Source organism: Thermobia domestica, chromosome 14, assembly GCF_964235325.1.
Source record: "Thermobia domestica chromosome 14, izTheDome1.hap1.1, whole genome shotgun sequence".
NCBI lineage: Eukaryota > Metazoa > Arthropoda > Insecta > Zygentoma > Lepismatidae > Thermobia > Thermobia domestica.
This window is the reverse complement of record NC_137467.1, coordinates 45,186,859-45,206,404: the sequence shown is the minus strand read 5'-3', so window position 1 is coordinate 45,206,404 and position 19,546 is coordinate 45,186,859. Positions and strand designations below refer to the sequence as shown.

General features: G+C 34.5%; 1 protein-coding gene across 1 annotated transcript in view; it reads left to right on the top strand.

Annotated features, from left to right (window-relative positions):
* LOC145669665 (putative cytochrome P450 301a1, mitochondrial) overlaps positions 1-19,546 on the top strand; it is a 57,157-nt gene that overhangs the window by 22,222 nt on the left and 15,389 nt on the right. Inside the window, exons 3-7 of the mRNA XM_081737923.1 lie at positions 4,837-5,083; positions 9,253-9,369; positions 10,736-10,812; positions 13,419-13,620; positions 16,489-16,651. Coding sequence (XP_081594049.1) covers positions 4,837-5,083; positions 9,253-9,369; positions 10,736-10,812; positions 13,419-13,620; positions 16,489-16,651 — 806 coding nt within the window. The remainder of the gene's footprint in view (positions 1-4,836; positions 5,084-9,252; positions 9,370-10,735; positions 10,813-13,418; positions 13,621-16,488; positions 16,652-19,546) is intronic.

The window sequence follows — 19,546 nt, the reverse complement described above, 5'->3', positions numbered from 1 at the left end:
GATGATTCCTTCTTTTTTAGATAGATGGATCGGTAGAATGATTATCGAATTCGTTAGTGGAGCCAATCCGTTAAAATCTTAACATGAACTGTAGTCATCAATGTCCCATTCATCCATATGTAAATATACGTTTAGTATATCTAATACAAAACCTCAAAACATTCAAGTGCTTCTGGTTGCATAACAATCTAGACGTACATATTTATGTATTCTTAAACCTAATTATAAACGAAAGTCTATTCAGTCTAAGTGCTCGCTTTGTGTAATTATCTTTACTGTGATGTAGCAGAGTTTATTATTAATACTAGTACGTATTACATGACTATTACTTATTAGCTGCATTCTTGTTGTGTAGCAGTGTGGAATTCAGACATTTTCACCCGGGGGGGAATGTCAACTCCTCGGGGGGGAGGGTTGTTTTTTCTGTATTTTTGTAAGAAAGCAGCATTTTAACAATTCCATTCACATACACATCTTACCTATTATTGAGACTAATTGCTGATAAATATCCAATGTGAAATTATAATTTAAAAAAAAGAAACAATAGTTTGATTTCATTAAATAAAGACTGGCAAAAATATTTTACACTAAACTTTAACTGCTATTTACAGTAGCTATTTTTGTTATTATTTCCTGTATTCAGTAGTTACTGCTTGTTACTAATGTAGAAGTTTTTAAAAAGATTTAAATTAACTCAAATATTTTTTGTCCTAAAACAAACATACATAGGAATATCTTAACAAAAAGTTATCATTCTTTCTCACACTTCTGATTCTAAATCAAGCATATTAGCCTTGGTTTCTGCACTGCAATAGTTTAGTTTACGAAATCTTCAGTAGGATTAGTGCTGGAAGCGCTGGAAAATCAGCGCTTGGCGCGAGAGTATACGACGGCACCCCCGTATATATGAGTGAGGTCGACAGACCAGTCGCGAAAGCTGAGAAAATTTTAAAAAGTAAACCCTGCTTTTCATAGATTTTGAGCACTTTTCATTACTTTTTTCTTTTCATGTTATATACGTGCACATGTGTTTCATTCCTCTGTTTTTCTTTTCTTTTCTTTTTCCCTCCCGAATTTTACACCCCTTAATTCGGCGCCCGGGGCCATCGCCCCGCTTGCCTCTCCCCCATGGCACGGCACTGAGCAGGATCTTCATCACCTTCAATAGCAATCTTTCACTTATATACTACTATCATATTGATAAATTCTATATAAGTCTCTAATCCAGGAGGGATAACTGTTCCTCCCTGATCCCTTTAAATGGCGCCCTCTGAATCTCGCCCTTTAACTGAATTATTTTTAATTAAAGAAAGGTGTATTTACTTTAACAACCGTAAAACACATTTACGTCTGTTATTTCCGATGCGAGAAATGGGATTTAGGTGCCCTATTTCAAATAATGCAAGAACTGTACATTTTCAAGAACTGAAGTCTGTTGACACCAGAGATCATATGAAATGATCGAAAGATCTTCTCTATCTTTCCTTTCCTATCTCAATCTGTGCTAGTGCTACCTACTAATATATAATATAGGGCGAGAGTATAGTACCCACTAAAATACAAACCTTTCTTCAACAGTTAACAATTTCATGTTCTGCCAAACTCGGTCATAGCGTTAAGAAATACAAGTTTTATTGACTATTTGGTATTCTATCTTAGATGTTACAAGTTTAATATTTATATAGAATGGGTCTGCGTCATTTATATGTATATTGAGAGATCGGATTTCGTGTGCACGTGCACGGAAAGAAAACAAATAATTGGGTGAAGTAATTTCTACATTTTGTGAGTGAAAATTTTTTAGGTTCTCCGGGGGGAATGAATTTCCTTCGGGGGGAAATTCCCCCCCGGGCTACCCCCTGAATTCAACCCTGTTGTGTAGTAATACGCAAATAGAATTTGAACTGTATAGAATGATATAGAGAATACGAACTAAGGCCACTGAGTATGATATCGGAGATGGTCAAACGTGAAGGACGTTTGTGGATGTTTTGGAAACTAATATCTTGAATTGTGGTCAAAATATTTAAATGGGAATCAGTATATAGAGTAAAAAATTAATTGCCTTAAAAAGTACATGTCTTCTTTGTTAAACACTCATTTATAAAAATAATACTTGCATACAACATGCTATAAGTAACATTCTTTTCACTAAAATCTCTGTTTTCTTTACATATTATTGTATGTTTGAGAGTTCATGAGCAAAAGAAGTTATTAAAGCGTAGGGCACAGTCAATGGCATGTGTTCTAGGAAATTGAAATTAAGTGATTCGCGATGTTGCCATATAGTAAGAGGGTGTGGTTAAGCATACACATACACACTACTGCGCAAGCGTATGAGCAATTGACAGAAAACGTGGCAATAGTGCAATTCTCTTATTTGCTAACAGCACTTACAAGTAACTCGGAATGCAGCCTTCAAACGCCGGCTAATTATTTATGGATAGTCTGATGAAGCCAAAGTGTTAGTTGGCGAAACTGTAACACGTATATAGTTTTTTTTTAAATGCGAATATATTGTTTTGCTTAGCAAATAGTTTGTTTGTGTTTAAGTACACACAAAGCAAAGCTTCTACTTATGCAAAATTATTACGTAAATACCGTTTTCGTTGGTAATAGAGGTTGAGTGTAAATGATATTCCTGATTTCAATCTTTTTTAATAACCTGTATGTAAACAGAGATTACACGCACTGACTAATTAACTCAAAAAAGATTCTTTTAACATATTTTAAATGTTGAATATGCGATCCACAAGTTACATGACACATCTAGTCTATAATCAAGTTCCTGCCCAACTCTTCCTACCATGTTGGGATGGATATTGGCCGCAGCTGCAGCGATGCACTCACACCAATTGAACCACAGTTGTAGCAATTGTCGGCACAAATACTCTAAATTTTCCATAGTAATACCATTGAACTTACACATTGTACTTAGTCGCATGAAAATCAATCACACACAAAATGCTCTGTAGCTTGTAGAATCCATATTGCTCACTTCGACTAAACTGCCTCCTGGAGGCCCTGGTGAACCTTTGCAATAGAAAGAAAAAACTTTTTCAGATCATATTCGAGGAAAAAAAATTATATTGACAAGAAAAGGTCATTACTGTTCAAATAATAAATTAACGAAATCTGGAACATCATTTTGTCTCAATCGGTATATTTGAACCTTAATTAAACCCTAGGTTATGTTAGGTTCCTTTGGTTATAATGTAAGAGCGTTCTTCTTACAGGCCAGACACATATTTTCCAGTATAGCAGTGAAGTTATTTGGGACACTCATTTTTAAAATAATTGGCCTTTTGTAACGGAATTGAAGAAATAGTAGTGACAGGCAGCGATTCTTGCCCTGGTGTGACCTCATCCACTTTGAAATTAGAAATCGCCACCTCAAACTCTGTCTGTCTGTCTCTCTTTCTCCTCGTAGCAGTGGTACCAGAGCTCCAGTTTCTTTCCTGAATATTGGTAGAGAACGTTTTTCATCCATCTCCGGGGAAGATTTTTCAACATTTGAGGACTGAAAATAGTACTGCAAAAATAGTTACAATTTGTTTTGCGCACAACACAAGAGGTACATTTTTATATTCGAGACTAGGAATTTCACCTATCTTCTGAGCAACACTAGTCCAAAAAAGTTTTAGATCCTAATCCTGTTTTAGTGTTACATTATTGATAAGAAAAAGATTATAAATTGATAAAGTAATTGTATAAACACAATGAAGAGCACTTATTAATGTCTAGATTAAATCAGTACACAATAGAATATACTTCAATAGTAAATTTGGTTTAAATGTTGTTAGAACATACCCTTCCTGGGCTTCTCATAATACGGCAGAATTCTAGTCACTTTTAGATGAAACTAAGAAAGAAATCGGGGCATAAATTTCGTACATAAATTTACAATCCAGACTAGAGTTTTTCGGGACGAGACGAGATATGTTTTTCTACAATTGAGGCGAGAATGAATTGTTCCAGAATCAAGACGAGATCTCTAACACATCTATGATATAAGATAAGAAAGCATTATTTCTGAGCAATATTACTCGTAATCCACATTGATCACTATCAGAGATATCACCCCGGAAGATTTTTTTTTCCTGGGCCATCTCCTGAAATCATCTCTCAATCTTATGCTGAGACCCGTTTATCCTTTCTTTATACGCTGAGCGTAGGGATATTTGTCGAGTATGAAAGAAATTTAAAACAAGAATCTTGGGAATGATCAAAAGAAAATGGATCAAAAGATTATGATATTGACCAAATAATTAGTTTTCGGATCAGGGGGTCACATTTTTTTAATGGCCTAAATCAAGCTTTTTTTTATTTACGGAATAAACACATCATACTGAGTTAAGAGATAGTTTGGGTTTGGCTACACTATATGCAGTTCTCCAGATATAAGGCGTACAGAAAAATATTTGATTGAAATATATTGGAATTTTTGGATCAGGGGCCTCAATATTTTTGAACAGCCCTTAAATCGAGTTTTTGTAGTTTTGCGGGATAAGCACATCATACTGAGTTAAGTAATCGATTGGATTTGGCTACACTATATGTGTTTCTCCAGATATAACCTACAAGAAAATTTTTGCCTGAAATATATTGGATCTTTTGATCAAAAAATATGTTGGAGGTTCTTTCTGTCTTTCTGTTAGAGAATCTGCGTTCAACGAAAATGGTTTCAACATTCCTGAAACAACGTGCTGTAGTGTATACAGTTGCGTGTTCTTTTAGAACATAATTTATCATTTTTAGGGCATGAATGAATACATATTTTCAAAGTTTTGGGGTCATAGAAATTTCAACTCTAATAATTATGTTTTCTAATTTCAGTGAAATACGGAAAGGACAAGGCACATTTGTTCAATTGGCATTTATACAACACGTATGGTGACATTGTAGTTATCAGAGATCTACCATTGGATCCTGACATCGTTATCATATTTAATCCGAAAGATGTGGAAACAGTATTCAGAAATGAAGGACCTTGGCCTAAAAGACCTGGTTTTGATTCTTTAGCCTACGACAGAAAAGTCACTAATTCAGACTTTTTCCGTCATAATGCTGGACTTCTCATTGAGTAAGTAGGTGTTTTAAGTTAATTAATAATCTAAGGGGATTTTCAAATCTTCAATTGGAGGAATTGATGTTTAAGCAAAGTTTCAGTAAGTCATTAATGGTAACGGACCTGAAAATATTTCAGGTTCCAGCTCCCGAAATCTAAATAAATGTTTTATAGTATTTCGGCGTTCTTTGAGAAGAGTAGCAAAGTACATTTCGACATAATGGTTCTGTTCATAAAATTGAGAGCTTTAATTCAGCGTGTCGCGACCGAAACTCGTGTACTTTGGATCGCATAGGATAACGTCTCATACAGCCTCGCTGCTGAAAGGGACGATAAACGCATAACCAATACAATATTGATTCAGTGTGGTTCAATGGTTGTTTGATTTGAAATTTAACGTCTCCCTCAGTATCGAGGCTATAGGAAACGGGGACGTACAGATTAATAGGTTTCGAACTACATGACATTCTCAATCGAGAATCGAATCTGGGTTCTCCCACACCAACAGCGCGTACGCTAACCATATTGCACTAGGTCATTGTATTTCGAGATAACAAGCGAAATACATTTTGACATCATTTGCGGACATCCTTACCACAAGATCCTCACAAGCACTATGTTGAGGGACTGCGATATGGCAACTCGAGTGAATTACCTCTTTTTTCTGTAATCTTGCTTCCATTTCAGTATCGGTTGGGTTCTACAGTCAATGACCCTTTTTTCTTTTTTTCAGAAAATCAGTCTGAATTCCGGCCCTGGAAATGATTTCCTCTGTAAGTTCATTTTGGTACTGATTTCGAAACTGTTTTTATCAAAAAAATATGACACGGTTCCATGCGCAGAATTGAGTTTCGAGAAATTACGATCCGGTTCCAGTTTTTGAAACGACTTAGGTCAAATAGACTTTATCTTCGTTTTTAGATCTCTATTAAAGCCGGAAGTGGTAGATTTAGCAACTTCCAGTTTTGTTATTCGATTCTAATAAAGAAGAAGTCATTGATATACATAACGAAATATTGAGTTGAATTGAGTTGACTTTGAGTTTATCGTTCGTTCAGCCGCGAGACTATATGAAACGTTGACCTACTGATTAATTCGAACCACATGAACTGTCGCCGGGAATCGAACCCAGGTCTCCCATAGAACGAATTCTTGTTTGATGTTCATAGATTCATTGTTCCTAGATGAGTTTGCATATTTCCACCTTATATTTTTATGTTGAAACACAAAATGGCAATTTACCCATCTCCAATTTCAGCACAGGATTTCAATGGAGCGGTCATTCCTAACCGGTGGGTCGCGACACACTCTTGCGTCGTGCAATTGCTTGGAGTGGATCGTCAAATTTTAGAATTTAAAAAATAATGAAGCATTCAATAATCAGTTACCATCAATATTAAAGTATAGAGTACCAGTCAACGTCTCCACCGGTAGCATCAATGCTTAAAAACTTCATTGACCCACTATTTCATAGAAGCTTAGTATTACACCACTAGAATTTATGGACGGTATTCAAAGAGAATTCGTTAATCGAGTGTTAGTCACATTCTAGTTAGTAGCATACTAAGTCTTTACTAAGGAAGGTGCATTTTTTGGTATTCAGGGTCTACTTTGAGTACAACTAAAAAGATGATTTGGGTATGATTTTAACTTATATAGCCTCAATGCATCGGATGAGAAAAATAAATGTGGCAACTAAGGAAAAGTACATCAGCGCATGCGTAGTCTGTAAAAATGAAAACACATGAAATACGAAACACGAAATGTTATATCGCAGGCTAAACCGCGGGTAAAAGATTAGCATCTGCTTTAGATTAATTAGTCACATGTGATTAACTTCGTGAAATACTACGTCCTAATCAGAGAATCTGAATACAATTTTGATAACCATCCGTTAGTCAACCTCGTAGTATGGCTTTAATGAGACGTGAAAACGACTCTGCATAAGGCCCTAAATTATTATTATTACTACAAAAATGAATTAATCGTGTCGTGATGCCGTGTTCATTGTAAAGTAAAATGTATTGTCAGTCAAAAAATTTGGGACCCACTTCTGTAGAACGGAAATTGTATTCGGTAGTGCGAAACGTTTTGTTATGTTTGTACTCAGCGTCCCCGAAGTAGATTCCGTGTCCGTCCATATCTTTCAATTGGAATCTGAAGACGTACCGTAGATTCAGTTACGTTTTATTTCAATGTTGGATCCCCATAGAGCGAAAATTATGGTTCATTCCAAATAAGCTAATAGGAGTAAGAATCAAGCATGCCCATAGCCTTCCACACGGAATTTGATGTCCGTCTTTCGTACGCATTTACTGGTTAACGGAATACTGATTTACAAAAAAATAGCCTGTATACCCTGGCCGGTGAATGATGATTTCTGACAGCTTTGCACAAGGCCACGGCGAGCGAGCAGAAGACAGCAGATCAACCAACCTTAGGCTGAGAACTTGTCGCGTCTCCCTGGTAACCACCGCATATTGCCAAACTTTCACTCACCTCCTCTCACCCTCAACGAGGAAGCAGACGATTCTCCCCTTGCGCGAGAAGCACATGGCAACACCGCATTCCTCAGTCGTCCTTCGCAAGCTGATCTGACAGAAACCATCGTTCGCCGGCCAGGGTATACCAACCCAAACGTCTGACGTTTCCATCCAAACAGATCTTCTACCCGACAAGTCCAGAAATTCAGACCGCAGTCGCATCGATTAGTAAACCCCTCGAAACCTCACGTGTTTCTCTTAGTGTTGGTCTTCGGCGATCCCCAACTCTTCGCCGCTCATCTTATATTGCCAGCCTAAAATTTAGCCAACACATACGTCAACTAAATGACAGGGTCTTTTTTTTTTTTTTTCGAAAAGAACTAAATCTCCACCTGTCCGTAAGCCACCTGCAATTATGGTGGAAGATGACCTGATGGATACAGAGTGGATGATACTTTTCCCACGTGGAAAGGTTCGCCACAAACTTTGATTCCTGACGTTTTATTATTTTTACTATTGTTATTCTTATATATTTTCTTTACAATACTCTTATTAGTGTTTATTGTTATTGTTATATATTTTCTCTATTATTATTACTATTTGTTGTTATAGATTTATTGTTCTTGTTATATATTTGTTGTACTTATATATTTATTATTTTATATCTTCTTTAAATTTTTATTTCTCTTTTACAGCAGTATTTTTATTACATTTTGATACGTATGTTTTTAAATTTTGTTTACGGCAGTCCGTGTATGAGCAGTCGTGTTAATGTCTTGGACATTTGATGAGCATCGAAATACAAAGTAGCATTTCCGTGTTGTATCTAGTCTACAGAGAATTATTTGATTTAAAATATTGACAAACTTTTTGGAGAAATTGAGATCGAGACAAAACGATAATTATTTTATGATAGTTCTCGCCTTGTGAGCAACACTAGTAGCTCATATAACATACATGTTAGGGATTTTTTTTATATTTTCTTTTTTGCAATATATAGGTAGAGCGATATCTCAGCCAATGTTATTAATGAAGTCAATCCGTTAACGGATAACGGCGACTTCAAAAGCGGCTTTCTATGCCGTATATCCTATACATATAAGAAAATTTTTAAAATTCTCTTTTCGCAGCATATAGGTAGAGCGATTATCTTGGTCGATTCCGTTAACGGACTCAATTTCTTTAACATCTTAACGGGTAACGATGACTGAAGGTGGCTATGCATATCCCATACATGAAAATATTTCGCGTGATCCTTCATTAATCCACTATAACATTGTGCAACGATAGTGTAAAGATGATATTTTTGCTGCTTCCCCGTCGCCGAATCGGACCGGAATCACCACATCAGACCGGATGCAAAGTGAGATCCTTACCCGGACTAAATTCGTGATGAAAGTGACACAGGTAACCCGTGACCCTTCCATCACTATTACATAGGTACTTCCTGTAAACAGGATTCGATGAAAAGATATATCTGTTTACGTTAACAAAGCTACAAAAGTTCCTTTCTCCTTCTCTCTCTCTCTCTCTCTCTCCCTCGCTCGCTCGCTCTGTCTCTCTGTCTTTCTCAGTTACTATTTTACTCAGTGAGTACTATTTCTGCTAACCTTTCGATAATACCGCTCATAGAAATAAAAACTATAAAGGTGAAAAAAGCATGTTAACATACTTCATGTATTTTGGTATTAATATTTGCAGGCAGGACAAGAAGTGGCATGACATGAGGTCAAAAGTTCAGCAGCCAATGATGAGACCGCTGTCGGCAAAACAGTATTCTGCGCCAATGATAGATGTTGCTGAGGATTTTGTGAAAAGGTAAATTAAAATATGGTACATTAATAGCACTATAGAATCTAGTTCCTGTGACCGTAAGTCTTCAATGTTTAAGAGCAATTGATTTCACGTAGGTATCATTGTATGTCTATTGATACAGTGTTATATCATTACCCCCGCAAAAAAGGTGCAAAATTTCAAGTGTCCCGATTTTTCTCCAAAATAAATTAGAGTCTAATATTATTCGTGTAATAGTTGAAATATACTGTTTTTAATAGGAATCTTAACATGTAAAATTTCGACACTGTCAGTAGATCTCAATTGTCATTAGGGTCTCCAGATTAAAATAAACTCTTCTTGCTGACTTGCAAGTCTCACTGTTCTTGGCTATACCGTTCTGTGAACATTAATATTGAAATAAAATTTTAAAAAGTGGTTCTTATGGTTTTCTGTGTCGTGTTCTTAATACATACATGTATGGCCTTAGCTAATGCACCTTCTTCATGCCAATTGTCAGATGTTATGAGAAAACTTGATATACGAGAGTGCTTGGTAAACGAGAGTTGAGGGAAAGAAACTTTATTTCTAGTTGCATTATAATAATGTAAATTATAGTTTGATCATTGTAGCTCTGTATATCTAATATATGTGGATATTAATATCAAAGGGTTAAGAGATTGACTTAGTCAATAGTAGTATTAATATTAAATTTCTGTTCTAAATTAAGGTTCATAGTGGAAAGATTGCTCTTCGTATCACTGGCGTTGAGTTAACTTCAGTATTAGTACGAATGTAAGATAAATTTCGGTTTATACAGTACAGTGAAGAAATCTGTTTATATTTTTAAGATTTACCACGGCTTACGGCGGCAATTATTAAGTAGTTTAGTTTACCAAAACTCCTTTACATTAATATATTCATCACCTCTGTCCATGTGTTTGTCCGTCTGGTAGATAAAACTGCACTGTCCATGTGTCCATTTTTTTCGCGAAAAATAATATCTCAAGAACTATTTGACTGATCACGTTAATTTTTGCAATGATGATAATAGTCAAAGGTTAAGAATCAAGTCCGTTAATGGAGGTGATCCATCCACCGAGAGTAGTAGAAATCAATCATTTCCAGTTCTTATATTAATCAATATAGAGGAAAGACGTAGATAATATCTAGCATAGCTAGTAAGAGAAGTGCATTTCGTCTCCATAATCCGGTTCTCCCACACAATCTTTCAACTTACAGTCAAGTATTCTCTATTTTCACAGACACATTACATCTAATAATCTAGCAACAACACAGAGTTTGTGTATGACAAACTCTTTGTATGTAATAGTATGTTGCTTATCTTCTGTCAAACAACATGTCCTTTTTCTATAACTCTATTGATATAGTTGTTTCAATTTTTTTGCAGGATTAACTATATAAGGGATAGTAACAAAGAGGTACCGGAAGATTTTGTGAATGAAATTTACAAGTGGGCATTGGAATGTAAGTTCGTTATTATTATAACTGAGTATAGTGTAAACTTGTGTAAAGTAGTTATAAAGTAAATATTTTGACACTTATTGATCTCGTTATTGTGGTTATTGAAGTAAATACTGACAACACAGACTTAGATAAGGATACATTTGTTGTCCACGAGACGAGATTTGACACTTCAGAAGGTCTCGTCTCAAAAACATGCGTGAAAATTATGTCTACCATATCCGTTTCTATTTCAAGGGCTTCATTTTACTTCGCATCCTATCACTAGAAGTTTGTCTTGCCTTATAGGCAACAAACACTATCTCATACAATACTTGATCAAAAAATTTGCGGATTTTAGAACTGTATAGATCCAGCTGTTTGTTTGTTGTGTGTGAGTGTGTTGTGTGTGAGTGGTTTATATCAAGTCTTTGACGTATCTTGACATTGATGGCCGACTAGAATACATATTTTGCTAGAGTTCGCACTGGTCTCTTCTGTGAATTGTCCTTACCTGTGGTCTAACGGAATTCTAGGGGACAGCAGTGCTATAAGGTTTCAGGGGCAGACAATGGTAGTCATCACTCCGGAAAATAAAGTATAAATAGAAAGTGTTACGATCGAACCACAGAACAGTATGTAGGTAGGCATATCCGCAGATAAGAGAGGAAGCTTGTTTGATATATTTCAATAAATTGTGTGAGAATATAGAACTTTGTTTCAGTTTACTCGAAATTTAGAAAATCTCATAATTTTTTTCCTCTTGAGTCGCTCATATAATATAAAAGGAGAGATCTCAGATACTGGATAATTACATTAAAAAGGTCATAAGTACAATACAAATAATTTTATTTAATTATTTTAAAATATTACATTCAAATTTCTAATATCTGATCTTAACATTATCTAAAATGTTATTTGTATGAACGTAACATAGAAAGATAAAAAATGTAATAAAAGTGATTCTCCGTTAAAATGTATAATTCCACACTACATATCACTTAAAAGTACATCAACTCAAGATGGATGTCTTTCATAAGATGATTAATACAGACAGATTTCAAAAGAAAAGGATTTCATTCGTATTCATTTCTTGAGTTCCATTTTCTAGACTTCCATAGAGAATCTGCACAGAACAAAAACGGTAAGAGATAGCGACTAGCAGTTCTCAGCAACAGGTTCCCTTCACTCTGTTAACCGCCTACGTAAACGGGAAGTGTTAGAAAGTAACTATTTCCAGTTTTATCATTGTTTACCTTAGAGCACAAAGGGCCAAAGATAGCGAAAAGTAGTCTATTGCAATCGACTCAGCATTCTACGAAGAGTAAGCATATTTCATAGAATACGTTAACTTTCTGTTCAAACCAGAAGCGATAAAAATTAACAATTTCTGGTTTCAATGTTGCCACTATGCAACAAATACAGTTATGTACAGCGGCAAGTTAACTTTTGCAGTCGATTCATTGTGTGAAAGAAAGATTTTATTTTCACTCGCACCTCCCTGCTAAAACCAAAAGCAGAATAAATATACTGCTTCCGATTTAAGTATAGATCTGCAGAAATAAAAAACACTAAAAGGTAGCGCCAATTATTTCTTAATGAATTCAAAATCCCTACAATAGGTTCCACCTGTGACTTTAGAAGTGGAAGTTATAGACCTACTACATCCAGTCAATATTGAGTTCGCATAGTTTGAAAGTCTACTGTGAAAGTCACTTTTACCAAAAGAGTTCCTTTGGACTATCGAACCTCCTACTCATACTGTATTGTTTAAGACTTTAAACGACAAAACATCTATTACCCTAATAAATATACTCCATAGTTCTGGATAATCACAATAACATTTTAAAACACATTTTTCTGACCAGAACAAAATGAATTATTTAATAACTATAATCTTTCTTTTTCCTAATAATCTTCCTAATAATCTTTCTTTTTTCTCTTTCTAAACCTCTAGCCCCTTCCCAATCTATCCCATGTCCCGTTTCTTTCACATGTTTGTAAATAGCATTATTTTCTCTTTTCATTCGAATACCATCTTTATGTCGTTTCAATCTGTCCATGAGCCCTTTTCCCGTCTCCCCTATTAGGAAGTGGAAGGAAGCGAGAAGAATAAAGAAAGAACTAAAGGAGAACTTAATGAACTGGACAAGTGGTATAAATATACATGAGCAATGGGAGAAATTATTAGAAGTGATAGAAAAGAAAAATGCATTAGACTATTAGTGCAATTTGAATATTTTCAAATTTCTGTTATTTTATTTTATTTTATTTTATATAAAGATCAATAGAATTGTAAAATTGCATTGACAATTAACATGTATTAACAATGTAATTATATGATATTGTTACATATTACAAATTTAAATTATATATATATAAAAACAATTAAAATTATATAAATGAAAATGCTAACTAACGGCTGAGGAAGATATAAGATTTGCTGTCATCTGTCTTTTCTCAATGTCTGATGAAGAGGACGTTAGGTCCTTGAAACTGTAACAAAAATCGTGTAGTTATTTAATAATTCATTTTGTTTTGGTCAGAAAAATGTTTTTAAAATATATTACCATGTTTTCTACTACTTCTATTACGAATTAACTCATGTTATGGTATTTCGTTTATTGCAGCAATAGGAACTGTTGCGTTAGATGCAAGACTCGGCTGCTTAGATCCTAATCTGTCATCGAATTCCAAATCACAAATGATGATCAATGCAGCCAAAGACATGGTGGATGCTCTTGGTGTTTTAGAATTTGGCTACAAATTTTGGAAAGTAGTCAAAACACCAACACTTAGAAAATTAGAGAAAAGTGAGAAGTTTTTCATGAGGTAAGACTTTCTTCCATCTAAATCTGAACAGGTTATAGTTTGTCTTTTTCTAATTAGAATTTTGGTCTGCATAGTCTTACGTAGAGTATTTTCCAATTTTCCATGTATTTATCAAATTATCATAAGTTGTACCCATTTTATTCACGTACAAACAGTGAATAAGGAAATCTAAATGTTCATGAACAAGAACCGCCCTTAATTTATTTTACATTCACGACCAACGAACGTGCATTATTTTCAAGAGTCTTAATCAATTAAATATTGAGAAATTAAGGCGAAATGTAGTTGCAACAGGGAATTGGATAGTTCAAGTACCACAGGAAAAATAGCAAGGAAGTATAAACTTCATAATCGTTATTGCAACTGTTTGGATAGCAAATCTTTAATTGCTGCTTATAAGTACCAGGAATTTTTATATTATACAGATTTATTTTATATAATACTAATTACGTTGAATGAGGGACTACAAAATAAACGTTTGACATTTATTAGTGCACAAGGGAACTTTATGAGATAGCATCTGTTCAATCTTATTGCTTTCAAAACGGTTTACACACATGCTGATTAGCATGCCCTCAACATAGCAATATTGAGAGCCATATTTATTTAGGTAATATTACTAAATATTGGAAAAGTGATAGACACTACTTAAGTAAGAGTAATCCAGACTCCATTATATTATTAGTCGAGCTATAAAATATTCTTGAAATGAACGTAATGGAAATATGCCTTAGGAATTTGAGTGATTAGTCACCCTTATAATCATTCTCGGTATTTCCACCATTATAACTTATTTATCTTCCTAACACTTTACTGGATTAAGGGAAGGGCTAATGACACTACAGGCTATATCCACGTTTGTTACAATTGGTATATCATACGTTATTTTCTACTTCGATTTAAGTCACTTGTAGATCGTACCACCTTATTTTTGAAGGTTCGAGTTGGACCAGTTGTCGGCTGATTGGCGCTTAGAATTTAATGGTTTCTAATTGAGTGAATATAACTCAATAACTAACTTAATACTAGTAATTCCTAGAATTATATTTTTCTGTCTTTAAGTATACGAAAAATATATATTTTTACACTACGGGAAAAAAAATGTAAAACCCTTCTTATCGGAGCGCAATCTTTTGATTGGTTTGATTTTTATCCTTTCCTATCCTAAGCCGGTCTTTTTATTTCATATATCTTTTCTTCTTTATATTTTACATTATTTGCTAGGCATATTTTAATTATGGCCTTTCTATTCTATTTTTCCTCCTTCTGCTGTAGCTAATAACGTGATTCCTCTGTCTCACAATGTGTCCAATCACCTTAACTTTTCTCTTTGAAATAAACTTCAGTATCCTTTTTTTTGCTTTGCCGATCATTTCGAACACTTTCACTTGAAATCGTATCCATCCATCTAATGCTCAGCATCCTTTTCTTTCTCAGTACCACATTTTGAAGGCCTCTTTTCTTCGGTTTTCTTCTCCTAGTGTCCATAATTCACATCCATACAGCACTACACTCAATAGAGCGGAAACACAAGATGATAGTCTTCAATATATATGGTAGGTGGAATTGCACAAGTCGTGTTGCTGAAGTAAAAGATGTTAAAAGACTACAACATACACGTAGGCTTTTGGTTTAGCTTAAAGTTCTTTCAAAACTATAAAGATAAAATAATCCTAAGCAATATTACATAATCAAAGGTTCAGTATATAATATATATGTTAGAAATCCTAACATATTCATCTAAAGTTCTTTTACTTCTTGTCTTGCTTTTGATACTGTCAACATGGCTTCAACGTCATATGCTTTTAAGGAGTTTGATTCGCGAAAAATTTCTTTCTGTATATACGTACTTTCTCTGTCCGAGAGAGACAAAATCTTCAGAACTATTTGATGGAGTATATACAGAACGTAGATTATCAAAAGTTAGAGATCTTGTTTGTTGGTGGAGGTGAGTGATTCATCGAAATTGGTGGGAATCAACCATTTCCGGTTTTCACGTCGATCATTATATAGAACAAATGGTAATAAGTAGAGAAGCAGTAGATGTAAAGAGACCTGTTACTACTACTTGTTTTAATATTGATTCCCAGTCTTCCTTCCGAAAACCTAACAATTACAAAATGGTTTCCTTTCTGTATCGTTAGCAGCACCAATTCTTGACCTTGACAGTAGAAACTTTCAGGAACCAACGTACTTCATAGTCTCGAGTGATTTCATACTTCGCGTTATAAGAATAAACATACACTCTTACTGAAAAGGCAATTTTCCTTTTAGTGCATCTAATAATTTTCGGAATATATCTCTTTTTTCTTCTGCCTATATAGATACAGTAGATTACCCTCCTACTTTTGCTTACACTAAGTGGATATTTTCTGAAAATAATTGCATTCTGTCTCCGTGTCGTGAGCAAGAACATTATAACCAGAATTTTAAACAAAAGAAATATCTTTGAATATCTACCTTCATAATCACACAATAAATTTTGAAGATTTTTTAACCGAACAGAGATCGTAACCTTCTGCTTAGGTTAGCATGCTATTAAAGAAGAATAGCAACAGAGAAGCATTTAAACCCCGGAGGGACTTACCGGATCTGTTGTAAATTGTGGAAATCATGTAAACTAAACAAAATATTGTTGTATAAATCAACTTCCACCATTTACGCAAAAGATGTATCCTTTTGCAGAAAACTAAAGTCAAAGAAAGTTGTGTATGTAAATAGTAATAATAATAATCATTAGTGAAGAAGATCCTTAAAGAAATATTTCTTGTTTGACTATTTCGTAAAGCTGCTTTAAGAACTTAAAATAATATTTTTATATTGTTATTCTATTGTCTGTATAATATATAATTTTCTTGTTGTTTTAAGAATAGCAAATGAATATATTCAGGAAGCTCTGAAAAAGATGGAAAATGTGCCAAAAGACAATGAAGAGGAACAAACATTGCTTCAAAAATTTCTTTCCAAGGACAAAGATCCACATGACGCTATAGTTATGGCCTTGGATATGTTGATGGCTGGCATTGACACGGTAATGAGATTTTTTAAAATTTCTTTTAAATAGTGTAATTCGGGTTAAAGTAAGTAGTTTCAAGGAATTTATAGTACAAAGTTCTAATTTACGTAATATATTTGAAACTTAATGGAAACTAAACTTTCAAGCTTCGAGCATAGAGTGAGATGATAATACTAATAATGAAACTGAAATATAGCGAATTACCTGCTTCACCCAAAATATTGAGGTAAACTTAGTAAATATATGGATTGAGGTGAGTAGGTCGAGGAACAGCTCTTCTTCCGCACGTATTTTGTATGATTCAGAAATAATATACACTTTGAACAACTGTGCATAGAATTAATATTTACTATAACAACAATAGTGCAGTATATATACGTAATTTTTGTAGGCAGAAATTTACGAATATTCTCTCAGCGCACACTTGGTAACATGGTCTACACACAAAGTGCAAGTATTAACAGTACTCACACAATTCGTGTCAGCAAACCTAATAACTTTGGCATCATCTACTGATACATGATATAGTGCTTGCTGTGGCACTGGTAATTCACGATACTCGGACACGTTTTCGGTTCCTGAAATATCTTTAACACATAATTCCATCCAGAGACGGTTACCTTTTCGTGTACTCAATCTCGCAACATGATTGAGAGAAGTTAATTTTTCTGATCTCTGCTTATATTTTATCACTTTACCCTTGAAGAGTGCGTTTTAGTGCTGTGAAAGTGGGATATATCGAACTTTATCGATTTTTGCTTTTCCATCTTCCTGCTACGCGTTACGTGGCATTTCATTATAGACTTATTTTCAATGTTTTCTCTCTCGTCTTACGTGGACAATTTATTTAGCGGCTAAGTGGCAGTGGCTGTGAAGGTAGCGTGGAGGTCACTCAATGGAATGAAGAGAATTAGTCATTTTCCTGTGTTTTAGAGAGAAAATATTATGAATTACTGAAATAAATTGCATCAAACTATCATATTATTTATATCGTAGTGTTACTTCATTTTACTATTTTTAAGTTGAAACACGCCAAAGATACCGATATAGATACCGCTTTTCCACTGCGCAGATCCTCATGTGCATTTCACGTGGCGCAACGAAGCTAAGATAAAACTGGTACAGTTACTTTGTCTTGCTATGTCATTATTGCGAGTAGAAATCCATGCTCGTAACCATTCCCTTGAAACAAGTTTTGTTCAGGTGTGGTATGATTTTCAGGTTTCGAAGTATAAATTAAAATAGTCACGGATATGCGAAGTAAATATTTATTTTAATTAGTTCAAAACCTGATGTTTATGTTTGTGCTTGGAGTTCGATCCTTTCGTAGATATGTATGAAGGCCGTGTAAGATAGGGGATGACTGCAAGTAAAGTACAAAAGCAGAGTTAGGCTTTCAGGTTGAAGGTCAATACGGTATTGCTTGAGACATCAACAGATGCAGTTTAAGAGATGACGGCTTGAAAGAATAGACCAGGATAAAGTTAATCTGAAGGAAATATCTACGTAACGAATTTGGGAAGGCGTGTTGAAGTAATTTCACATTTTCGTAGAAGAGAAAATGGGACTAACTCCGTACCAGGAATGCGATACTGTATTACGGTGTACAGTGTGCTAATTGCATAGGAACCAACGTTATTGCGGATTGATACCAGTGTAATCGCGTTTAAAAATAGGAAGCAAAAACAAGCTCTTCTCAAGAACGAAGAGCAGTCAATCAAAATAAGTGAACTCAAAGCATGTATTGCAATAATGTACGCATATGATATGTATTACTGTAAGAATATGAATATTCATAGATATAATCTGGTATTTGTAGTGTACAATTTTGTAAGAAAACGATAGCTGGTAAATGCTTTATCAAGATAATGATGTTTGTCAGGTAGCACGTACAAACGACATGCAACTAGAATGAATAGTTTACGTTATTTACTGAGATATGGAGTATTTTTTTTTTTAAATCTGTCAAGAGTTTCTCAAACGAGAAACGTATATAACCATCGAAGAAAATAGGCCCTCTCGAGCAAGATCCGGTTCGTTGCCTCAAATCCAGATAGTAGACAGTAGTACCGATACAACTATCTTCTACTCAGGATGAAGTATATCAAGAGAAAAGTGTGTATTCAGAAATTGACTGGTGTTTGTGTTCATTATATGAAGCAAATCAGGATGAACGCAACCTACATGCTGTCATAGCGCATCAAATCTCAAAGAGCAAAAAGTATCAGATAGCAAAACGATGTGAAAAGTAAAAAAAAATTGCAACCCGTGTGCAAATTTGGTTTGCAATATTGGAATGAAAGGACAACTGGTGTAACATTAATCGAAATTTAATTTAGTACGAAATGTACAGTCATCTTTTACTCTGAGCTCTCGAATCGCCTTAACCCCCCCCCCCCCCATTGTTATGACATTGCTTCATCAGTATGGATGAGAGATTATAGACATCACAGAAATGAATTATGATTTTTCCTCAACGTTTATTTAACGATAAAACATAAAAAATTATTAAGAAAAAATTGTCCACCCGTAGGCGTTTAATGTTAGTGAAAATCCTGAGTGTTTCAGTGTTAAACATATTATAATTACAACATATTGTTTTATTGTATTTTCTACGCTATTGTGCAAAGTTATGTATTCAATTTATTCATTTTACCCTTTTGTTTTTTATATTTACTATTACTGTCACTATTCAATTCACACTTTTTTCTTCACAAATTCTGTAGAAGAATTTGAAGCTTAAAATAAATAAAAGAATAGTTACGCCTGTTCTGCTTTATATACGATACATGGTCTCTTACTTTGAGGGAGGAATACAGACTGAAAGGATTTGAAAATAAAATCCTGAGGCGAATATTCCGGCCCAAAAAGGAACAGAAATGGAGAATGGAAGGAACATCATAACGAGAA